Below are 12,204 nucleotides of genomic sequence, written 5' to 3' on the forward strand. Positions count from 1 at the left end.
AAATAAGAATAAAATGTTCTGACCATACCGTTTTGCAGTAAGATTGGCAGTGTTGGGATCAGACAACAGACCCAGTTTATTACACTCCTGCAGTAACAGACTCAAGCAGTCACAGCTACACACACACACACACACACACACACACACACACACACACACACACGCACGCACACCACAGTGAACAACAGCCTTATAACTGAACAAAAACAATATTGTGAAGTCTACAGCACACGTGGAGATTCAATGGTATTCTTGAAGACCCATATTCACATCATGGTACATGATTATGGTAACAGATCAGTGTGTATATATTTACGTAAGTTCCAAGCTCTACCAGTTGATCTAACACCATGGTATTAATAAATACCTTGAATGTACTGCCAGTCATTTTGAATAAAAGCAACATAAGGTTCCGGCCATACAAATCATCATTCCAGCTTCCTATGTTTCAGCACATAACTAACACAGGTGTTGGTAGTGGCGACATACTTGCATCTCTGGTCGGCTTTATCCAGCAGTGGAGTGAGATTCAGAAGATATTCAAATGCCACGTTCACATCCTCCGTAAAATCCTGACAAACACACACACGGACAGGTCAGATAAAGTGATTAACATTATGTGGACTGACATATTTTGCTGACAAACATATGAGGTTTCAGGTGTCATGAGAGATACAAATTAGAACTAGAAACAAAATAGTTAAAATCCTACATGTACAGGTGAAGTAAACAGTCAAATAATTGTACCTGTGTCTTCTCTCCTTGTGGGTACTTCTTCAGCCTTAGTAAAACCTGAGGAATCTGGAAATGTCATGTGAAAAAGCTCAATTTTACTCTATAAACAACAGCTTGACTGAACTCCAAATAGATAATAATTGTCTGAAACAAAGTCAAGTAACAGATAAAGAGTTTTGTTCTTCAAATAAGTTTACCAAAAATGTAAATTTTCTGTCTTAATTTAATCACGATATTCATTTATCTAACATTAATGGGGAAGGAAATGCTTTCCACATATATGTCAGACCTTAAAGGGATGGTTCGGACTCTGAGTAAAATCAACCTAGGGTCCTTTGCACCATGACATCGAGCCAAACACCCCCCAGAAGCCTTTTTTCCCTTGGTCTAACATTATTAAAGTTAGAGCTTATTTAGAGAAATCAGCCGGATGGCTTAGTGCAGGCGCTAATGGCTCCAAATTTGTATCTTGTAAATTACCTCACTAATAATGCCCAGAATGGTACCAAACTTCTACAGTACTACAAATAGTAGGGATGTCCCGATCCGATCCACGGCATCGGTATCGTGCCGATACTGGCCCAAAACGCTAGATCGGATATCGGAGGGGAGAAAAAAAATTATCCGATACCTATGATCCGATACCCATTAGGGGTGGAACGTACGTATTCGTACTGAACGTACGTTCGGTGCATGGATTTACACAGAGAATACACGGTATAAAAATAAATAAATCTCGCGTGCACATTAATTAATGTAATATGGAACTAACGTTACTGTTAGATACGCGCATATGCGGGTTCTTTAGGGACACCTAATCTGTAGCCCACCTTAGCTCTGAACGCGCGTCTTTATCGCTTCAAACGCTCACTTTATCATTATACGCGCGCGCGCGTCCTATTCGCTTTGGACGCGCGAATGGATTCAAACTTTTCAAGCATCGAACTAGACGCGATAGACGCAAATTTGCCGCTCTATTCGCGTTTGGCGTGAACGCAGCAAAATGAACAGGCTGCGATGTCAAGATTGCAATGCTGGAGTGTGTGTGTGTGTGTCAGAGAGAGAGAGGCACGGGCGCGATCGAACAGTGGAAACATAAAAACATACTCCGTCATTTTCATACAGGACATCATTAAAACTGCAAAAACTGTTTAGCCTAGGCTACTTATATTTGTGTAAAACACAACATTGTGCTTTTGTCAAACTGTAAACTCTTGTCAAACTGTAACTGTCACACACACACACACACACACACACACACACACACACACACACACACACACACACACACACACACACACACACACACACACACACACACACACACACACACACACACACACACACACACACACACTGTTTAAAAGCAAAAATGATCTCATCTTTTGGACATTCATCATTGCATTGGTTTTCATTTCTTGTCCTAAAACAGAGCACTAATCTGTTTATTTTTAAGTTACACATTCTACATTGAATAAAAAAGAAAATCAAATGTGTTTTTAAAAGTAGTATTATTTTATACAGAAATAAATTATTTATAATTCAGATGAGAATAAAGTTAAAGTTAATTAAAATTTTAAGGAAACAAATATATTGATCTGAAATATAGCAAATTAATTTTAAATTCATTCAGGTTACCAAACATATCTCAAGGTCTTTTGAATAAAGGCTGGCAGTCTTTCATTATCAACTGTTGTTGTGGACTATATACTGGAGAAGTATTTGTTCTCCATTTGAGTGAGATGTTTTTATGTGGCTAATTGAGCAAAGTGCTTCCATTATATTTTATTATTATTAGTATTAGTTCAAGAATAAAATAAAAATATCGGATTGATATCGGTATCGGCAAATAGCCAAAGCTTCGGTATCGGTATCGGTATCGGAAGTGAAAAAGTGGTATCGGGACATCCCTAACAAATAGGTTCTGTAATCATAAAACGAGGCATTGTAAAGTTTGTAAGTACATCAGGAGTACTTAAACATAGTTTTTGGAAATACAATTTTTCTTTAAATAGAAAATGTTATTATTTTTAAGTTACAAAATAAGAAGCAAATAGCAGTTTCATAAAATAGAATAAAATAAAAAAATAGAAAAAAAATATATATATTCTTAAGAATGTTTTGTGAATCCGGTAACCAGGTTTGGAACAATATGTGGGTGAATAAATGATGATTTACATTTTCTATTTCTATCTCTTTAACTGGCCTTTTTAGCACAGCCAATATTACAACTGAAAGTTCAAGAGAGACCAGTGATTGGTGACTCAAGCAAACCTTTAGGAAGGTAAAGGCTGTCCATTTGAGCTCCTCATTCCCCTCTGGAGACTCGATGAGTCCAGTGAAACAGGCCTTCCAGATCTCCAGTACAAACAGTGGAGCTGGGATACGCTACAGACACAGATCACAAAAACACATCAGAAAACCCACACATACACCACTTCATCTCAAGTACAAACACTGGTGTCTGAAGCCACCTGCATCCTCTTGATCATCATGAGCTGCTCAACTAACGGCTGTGTCTCTCCAGTGAGATTCATGGTTCCCTCCAGCATGACGAAGGCATGGACTGAAGGAAATGTGGTGTGGACCGGTGGATCACACTGAAGACACAACATCTGAGGAATACTATGAAAACACAAATTAATCATTTAAAAGAATAAAGGCAGCTTCAAGTGAAATATGAAAATGAATCAAAATTACCAACTTTTTTAAAGATTCATCTTTGTCATAATGCTTCTGGATATTAAGTGTCTTTAACCTGTTAAATACTTCTATGTACAAACATTTAAATGAATCATTTGATACAATGCACTTACTGTTTACATATATGTAGGGTTTTTTTTCTTTAATAAAAATATATAATAAAAACATGTAATAACATCTATATTTAAACTGTTGATCCTATGCTTACCCCTTAACCCTCTGGGGACCAAAAACGCGCCCGCGCGTTTTGCTCGTTTTTTTTTTTTAGCAATGAAAATAAACACTAAATGCTCTGTTAATTTTGATCTTTCATTTTCGTTTTAATACATCAATCGATCCTGTTCAGTTTCTATTTTTTTTCTGTATACTCACAATAAAAATAAAGTGTTTTGCTTTTTGACAAATAAAGAAAAATGAACATGATGCGATTTCTGCCTTCTCTCTGTCAGTAAACTCTCATTTGAAACGCGGTCGAAAATGATCTATAACTCCGCGAAAATTCAGTCAAACAGGCAAACAGACCCACGGGCATAAAGCTTGAGATCGCATCTTTTAAATGAAGTAATTTATATAAAAAACAAATATTCTCAGCTTCTGTAATCTGTATAAAAAGAGAGCGACTCCAGTCGAGCTCATTACGAGCCATTCAAAAGTAATTTGACCACTCCCCGGAGAGCGCGTGCTATTCAAATGCAAATTCTGAGAACCATTTCAGTCTGTGAAACGCCCCCACATCAGCTGTAAACAAAGCGCGTCGCAATCGAGTGAGGCATAATATAGCCTACCTTATGGAGAAAAGTTTCCTCAGAACAGTGCTGATATGAGGAGCAATATCTCCTGATATGAGGAGCAGATCCCGCTGAGGAGTGAGGTAGGCTGTTTTCTTTTCTCAAGTGTTGATGTGGAATAACGTTATGGAATAACGTTAGTGTAGGCCTATGTAAACCGCAAAAAGATGAATCGCATTTCTATAATATGACTCGCCTTACTGTGAGATGAATGAAGGGTACATATTTGTAAAGACTGTTTAGCCTAAATATGAATCGCGCGTCTGTGTGTGAAAGAATAAACTGCTTTGCTATAGCCTACTGAGATGAGTAAAAATCGACTGGAATGTTGAAATAAAATGTATTTGTATAAGCAACGTATTAAACTGCAAATTAGCATTTATATGCCCTAATATTTCATAAAAACAACGTTACAGTCAGTCACTTGTTGACTAGATTTGGGTACAGTTTTTAGGCTACTGTAGAATATACTGCCACATCAAATAAGCTTTTGTTTAGCAATTTCTGCTCATATCTAACGTTATATATATATATATATTAGTGCTGTCAACGTTAACGCGTTAACGCATGCGATTAATTTTTGTCTGGTTTAACGTGTTAAAATATTTAACGCAATTAACGCAGCATCCGTCTTTTCTGCCATCCGTTGGCTAGCTTTACATTATATGATCACGCTCTTTATGAAACATTTCAAGCGCGGCAAGACAAAAGAGAAAGCGCTGTCTGTGAATGTCTTTATGTGACACACACACACACACACACACACAATGCATAGACAGGGCGCCAGAATCCAGTTCTCTTTCGCGCTTGAACTAACAATAACAATCCCAAAATGTCAGTTTTGTCGATTATCCTCATAAGAGCAGTCTTAAATGATTTATATAAAGTCTAAAATGAACGAAGATTTGCGAGAGAATGAGGCGCGCGTGTGAGATCCATAGACAGTACGGTATAAACGGTGAGATCCGCGTGTCTGTCTGCTCTTAAAGGGACAGCAGCCAATAAAGCTTCCTGTCAGTAAAGTTAAAGAACAAAGGGAACAGAGAAAATGACTCACTGCTGTTGACTAAATAACTTTTGTAGCTTTAATAAGGATTAACTATTTAATTTATAGTTTATGCAGTGCAGACTGCATATAACTTTGATAACTTTATTACAGTATATTTCCTAACTGTTAAGACAGGAAGGGCACGAATAAATATGACATTTATTATGGGTTTATGTTAGCATTGTTTTAAGTTCACTTAAATTAAAAAGTGTTATATTTTTGAAGCCTAATAAATGTGAAAAAGAAAAAAAAAATCAGTAGCTGTATTAATATCAGTAATACTGGCCTTCATTCATAAAAATATGCCATTAAAAAATTATTTAAAATATACTGTCTTTATGTTGTTTCTACATTAATTTGATTAACTGTGAAATTATTACATTATAAAATATATTAAAAACGTACAAAAACATTTCTTTTTGTATTGCGATTAATTGCGATTAATCACAGAAAAAATGTGTGATTAATCTAGTTAAAGTTTTTAATCGATTGACAGCACTAATATATATATATAACTATATTATTTATATATATTATATATATATATATATATATATATATATATATATATATATTTGCTATATTCAAACTAATGAATACATATGATAAAATGTAGGCCTATAATCTTTTTTCTTTTTCTTTTTTACAAAGAAAGAGTACACTTGAAATATTGTTGAAATTGTAATTATTGTTGTAATTGTAACATTTTTAATAAAATAGCAAAACATATTTACAAGATAGATGTAAGCGAAATCTTAAATGGTCAATATAAGTCTTCTTCTAAATATATCTTTTGTCCTTGCATTGTGGCTCAGTCAGTGTCACACCTGAATGAATGGCTAATTATGCAGAGTCATTATGCAGAGTGGGTGGGACATTGTAATCTAAGGTGTAAACTACTCCTCCCCCTCGCATATTGGCTTTCCAAGCAAAACCTGTTTTACACCATTTAAATCAATGTATTTTTTTTTTGTGAACGATAAAGCAAGACTATTTTCACATAATTTTGAAGCTAGAACTGAAAGGGACAACATCCATTAGTCAAAAGTCTTGTGGACACATATTTAATATGTGTTTTGTGGTCTTAATTCAGCAACTTTCATTAAATTTTTTTCCAATAACCACGCATAAACATTATTCTCTTAAAAATACAAACATCTACATACACGTTGCTCGCATATTATGGTAGCCCTGTTTGTGCTATATAGAGTGAATTTACACCTTTGCCATTAACATGTTTATAAATAACTGAAAAAAGCACAAATGTCAGAGCATGTCAGAACATCTCAAGGACCCCAAAACAGCTCGGTCCCCAGAGGGTTAACCCACCCTTAAACCTAACCATATACCATGAATTCTGACCCTAACCTTACCCATATCCTCCCTCAATAGCAGCAAAAGTGTTTTGCAATACAACATAATTGCATTATACCAAACAATTACCTTGAGGACATAATATATATAAGACCTAATATAATATATAAGACCTAATATAAAGTGGGACCGTGTCTCCTTGTTATTGTTAAACTAGCCTAATGACTAAATGGCCATATTGCACGCAACTTCTTTGCAAATGCATTGTGAGTAATCAGTTTCTTTCCAGCTCTTTCATTGCTGCACTTCAAACAGTGAGTCTGAGGTCTTTTTGGATTCTCACCTATTGACCAATGAAACACACTCCTCAAGATTTTCCTTCAGCGTTTGATTGGTCACAGCATTAAGATTTTCTGACAGCTTGAGCAAAGCTTGCTCTACATTGGTCCAGGATGCTTATGAGACAAGAAAAGACATGGCAAATTAAATGGGACTCAATATAACGATCATCATGATTTAAGATTTTATAAACATTAAAAAGTCATTCAATAAAATGTATCCACATATATATATATTTTTTTTTAGATATATATAATCATTTAGAATAATAAAATCATTTTATTTAAAAAATAAATACATTTGGAAACCATTTCTGATTGGAGAAGCAAACAAATTAGTAATCTGATTCTCTGAAAGGCAGAGTTTAAAAGAAATTATTTGTAAAAATGAAATCACACTGAGTCATTCTGATTAATCGGCCACAGAAAAGGGTTATATTGGTAATGGAATACTAGATGACTACTTACTAAATCCTGTGTGGTATACACAATTTTTTTCTGCTGGCATTATGCAATAAACAGCAGTATGCTATAGTGTCACATGGTCTCATCATGTTGCAAGTAGGCAAGATTGACTCAGAAAATGGATGAGAATATAGCAGTACAAAAATAAAACAAAGCAAATAGCAAAATATGTGGTTTTTTTTTTTTAAATACATTTTTATAAAAGTGACACCAGTTTTACATTAACGGAAATTAAAGGTACACCACGACATCTGTAGTGCAGGGGCGTTTCCTCTAAGGAGGCAGTGTCTCCTCAAATATAACTATATGAGAAAATAATCAATATCACAAAAATAAAGCTACGTAAACATTACAAAATGTGACATTAAAATGTGTAAAAGTCACTCGTTATATCGTACCCTAACTTGATGAAATTTATACTTGGGTAAATAAATAAAACATTACATAGTTAGTGTAAAAATACAAAACAGAAATGTGTAGGACAGACAGACAGAGTTACGGCATGCACGAAGATGAAAAGGGTATGTATGGACTTATCTAACTCTGGGGGATACGGTGAATAAGCTAAAAACCCAAAAAGTCAGCGTGTTCCTTTAAAAAAATAGCTGAACTTCAGTTCACAACTAAAATTTACATTAGTTTCTTAACTTTTGAATAAATGTAAAAATGCAACAAATATATATATATATATATATATATATATATATTTAAGAAATATATGATTCATGTAAAGTAAACATACAAAATAGTATTGTTTTGGCGGGTTTTGATGGAGTAAATGTTTGTTGTTATACGTTTTACCTGGAAAAGGGTCAGAATGAAGGTTGAAAATCGTTTTTCTACAGAGAATTAGCAGGACCTGGAGAATATTTCTGAAGAACAGTGCTCAATTTAACTGCTCAGGACAAACAAGGGACTCAAATCGATTGCACTACATTACTGCCATTCTCCACAATGTATTTGTAAAAGTGGGGATTTAGCACTTACTAGCATGAAGATCAAATATAGACACAGACTGCATAGAGATCGATTTAAGACTCAAACTCTTCACAATACAGAAAGACAGTGTGAGTTATTGTTTTCAAATGCTGACAATATATTATACCAGCAATAATGCAAATTTTCCCAAATATCCACACCATTACAAAAGTGACATTGATTTTATACAACAATTTAACAAACAAAAAGGTAATATTAAGTGACGTACATTTGAAACGGTATTGTCGATATTGTTTACTCTATTTTGCAATGAAATAATAGTTTCAACGAAAGCCACAGCAGAACTTTTGTGCAGCTCCAAACAACACACAAGAGTGTTTTGTTAGTGAACAAATCTGCTGCTTTAGAGTGCTTTTATCTGCTGGAGAGTCAATAATTCAATAACCTGTTCATACAGCTGTGTTACTAAATGAATGAATGACATTAAGACAGTGACTTGCCGCCACCTACTGGTGGTTTTAATTTTATATTTAAAAGTACCACTTCATTTTACCAATATTTTACCAATATTTCTCTATTGAATTTTTTATTTTATTTAAAACATTATCTCATAATATTATTTATGCCATTGTAATCGCATTTATGCCACATCTGAGCAGCATTAAACAGTGTATAAATACTATCTATATACTAAATATATTTAGATGCTGCTTGTGCCACTTCATTTGATTGAATTTATTCATTTAGTTGAATTTATTGCTGTATTTAGTATAATAATAATTAAATTACTGGAATTTTAAGAATTTTACATAAACCGTGAGACATACATTTAATAGGGTTAGAAAAACATTGCCTTCATAAAGGTAACACATGTACCTGAAAATCACTTTAAGTATATTGAAAAAGGTGTAATATTGGAAATGGTGTGACTGCAGTCTAAGTGGAAGAGAGGGGGTACGCAGAAGGATGTTAAATGCCTCAGGGGGTACACCACTGTAAAAAGTTTGGGAACCACCAGTGTAAGGGAAGGGTCAACAAGAAATTATTTACAGCTGTAACTACATGCAGCTATATTTTGGTATATGTAAAAAACACTATGTAACCACTATGTACAACGAGTCGTTTGAGAATCATTGAACAATTTGGCGATGTGCAATGTATATTATCAGAAAATGAAAGTGTTTTTTGACTTTTGATGCATGTAAACCTGTTGTAGGAGATCTCCAAAACAAAATTAGGAGCCTTTAAAATAGCATAATAGGGGCACTTAAAAAAAAAAAAAAACAGATTTGTTCATGAACGACTGAGCACCAAATAGACTGAATTGACACTATTTACACTGTTGCTTATTTATATAAAGTCTATGTAAGTATATCATAAACAGGTTATTATTATTCTTAGTAAATACACACACACACCTTGTTCCTCCAGGCGTGCAATGTGCACCAGGGCTCTGTTCTTGGTGCTGTGTAACAGATTGTTCATGCGTTCCAGGCAGGCTTTCAGACTGTTCTCTACTGCAGGAAGACCGCTGGACTCCCGCAGTCTCTCACAGTACCACGCACAGCCCTGCAGGAGCCAAACCACGGTACACAGCATTGCGCGGCACAGCCCGATACACTCCTCTGTCTTTCCATGGCAGCTGCAGGAAAGAAACGCAAGAGAGAAAAACATATTACTTCTGTCCTAGGAAAACTGCATCTCACTGACTGTTAGACGGACTGATGCGACTAACTGATGGATGGGTACCTGAGTCGATTGGAGAACATTCCCATGATCTCAAGCAATGATTTGATACATAGCTCCCGTGAAAAATCATCAAACTGTGGATAGACAAATGGAAATTTAGTAAATTAAATTAAGTCAAAAAAGTCTCAAAATAATATATTTAAAATAAAAAAATAAAAACCACAAACCTTGCTGATTGCTGTCAGCACACTAGAGTATGACACCATCTAGAGGTGGGAGAGAGAATATCATGTCAAAAAGCTGCTAGGCCTATTGCAGTCATCTTGAACTTATACTGACACCTAATGGTGTAGAAGCAGCATCACACAAAAGTAAAGCTTACAATTCCTGTTGTTGTTGTTTTACACATGCACTATTAGCAGACAGTAGGCTTGGGCGGTATTCGAATTTTGATACCGTCAAACCTCCTCCCTATTTTACCGGGGTATACGGTATTACCGTGACTAATTAAAAATTATGACATAATGGGCTCAGACGGCGTCACCAAACTGTTGGCTTGTGCCTACACCGTTCAGAAACTGAATGCCAGATCGGGCAAAAAACAAACAAAAAACCAAAAAAAAAAACAAGCCCAACCCCTGCACGTTGTGTCTGAGTCCGGCCGACGGCATTAACTGTTATTATGAGCCCGAGCCCGCATTATTCAACATAATATCTGTGTGCGTGCAACAAGCAAGAAGTGCCTTTGTAATCCGGTGACGCGTGTCCATTGATTTTTATTAATAAAACTTTTCTGCAAAGATGGAAGTTGACGATCGCCATCTCTGTAGTGAGAAATGCACATCATTAGCCTACACAATCCGAGAGTGGCCTTTTTCTTATCGTTTTGAATTGTTTCGTTTAAAGAAATTGACGATCGCCATTTCTGTAGTGAACGCTATAGAGAAATGCACACCATTGATTAATCAGACTATATTTCTTTTCGTTTTGAATTGTTTCGTTTAATGAAATTGACGATCGCATCTCCGTATGAACGCGCCTAGAGATAAATGCACATCATGGATTACTTAGCCTAATCAGTGAGTAGCCTATTTCTTTCGTTTTTAATTGTTTCGTTTAAAGAAATTTCAAGCTTTCTTTATATATAGTTGTCATGTCTGTGAGGCATAGCGTACACTGAGTTTCGGTTAATTTATGAGATTTCAATGCAAGTGACCGCGGCATGCCCATCATGTCATGATTATCCAGGAAATTGATTGATGAAAAATGTATTAAAATTAAGAAACAATATATACAAAACGAAATTCGTTTTAAAGAGGCCTTTTACAAAACGAAATTTATTAAAGTGGTCAAATCGTCTGACTCCCGACGCATCCCATCTTATTTGTGCCGTTCACTTTTCATAATCAACAAAGATGGAAAAAATAACATTATAATATTTTAACAAATACGAAACTTAATGCGCTTATTTAATGAACTCGAGAACAAAATGCATCCTGGCAGCAGTGAGTGGGGGTTGTTTCGGAGATGCGACATTAGGTTAGAGGTGTTTACATCTCTCGCGGTCACCTTTTTATTGCACAATTTACAAATTGCCTCGTCAGTATTTACCGCCTCTCCCTTCTCATTCGGTTGGAACCAGAAATATTGCCAAACTGCAACCACACATAAGCATTTTTTAGGCAATAAATAAATTATATATATTATAGGCTATATAAGTGCCGGTAATGACGGTATTGAAACTGATACCGGTGCTATTTTAAGATCCCGCGGTATCCGATATTACCGTAATACCGCCCAACCCTAGCAGACAGTCATCATGATTAATTTATTCTGTGAGAAAAGTTGCAAATAAAAGGCTATGATAAATCAAGCACTGCAAGCAGTACGTTTTACCTGTGAACTGATAGCATACTTCAGGTAGGACAAGATGAGAGGGTTGGGTGATGGGCCAATCATAGCCTGCTCCAGAAGAGCCTCTGTATCAGGAGAAACAATAATCACAACTTAACAACTACGACAGGTTACATGCATCACAGAGTGTTATTTAACACAGCGGCTGTCAACTGGAGGGTTACAGGTCTGTTCTGACAGGGTTGTGGACAAAAAAGAATAAATAAATAAAATATAAAACACAAATAATAAAATAATAAAATGTGCCATATTGTACGATATGGTGCACATA

The 12,204-nt window shown here is 35.4% G+C and overlaps 1 protein-coding gene across 1 annotated transcript in view; it reads right to left on the bottom strand.

Moving 5' to 3' along the window:
* med24 (mediator complex subunit 24) overlaps positions 1–12,204 on the bottom strand; it is a 35,066-nt gene that overhangs the window by 21,931 nt on the left and 931 nt on the right. The window contains exons 3-12 of the mRNA XM_084433541.1: positions 11,916–11,998; positions 10,247–10,285; positions 10,080–10,153; positions 9,749–9,972; positions 6,932–7,043; positions 3,210–3,360; positions 3,010–3,123; positions 748–801; positions 490–572; positions 29–115 (exon numbers count right to left, since the gene is read on the bottom strand). Of these exons, the coding sequence (XP_084289667.1) occupies positions 29–115; positions 490–572; positions 748–801; positions 3,010–3,123; positions 3,210–3,360; positions 6,932–7,043; positions 9,749–9,972; positions 10,080–10,153; positions 10,247–10,285; positions 11,916–11,998 (1,021 nt within the window). The remainder of the gene's footprint in view (positions 1–28; positions 116–489; positions 573–747; positions 802–3,009; positions 3,124–3,209; positions 3,361–6,931; positions 7,044–9,748; positions 9,973–10,079; positions 10,154–10,246; positions 10,286–11,915; positions 11,999–12,204) is intronic.

Source organism: Rutilus rutilus (genome assembly GCF_951802725.1).
Source record: "Rutilus rutilus genome assembly, chromosome: 16".
Lineage (NCBI taxonomy): Eukaryota > Metazoa > Chordata > Actinopteri > Cypriniformes > Leuciscidae > Rutilus > Rutilus rutilus.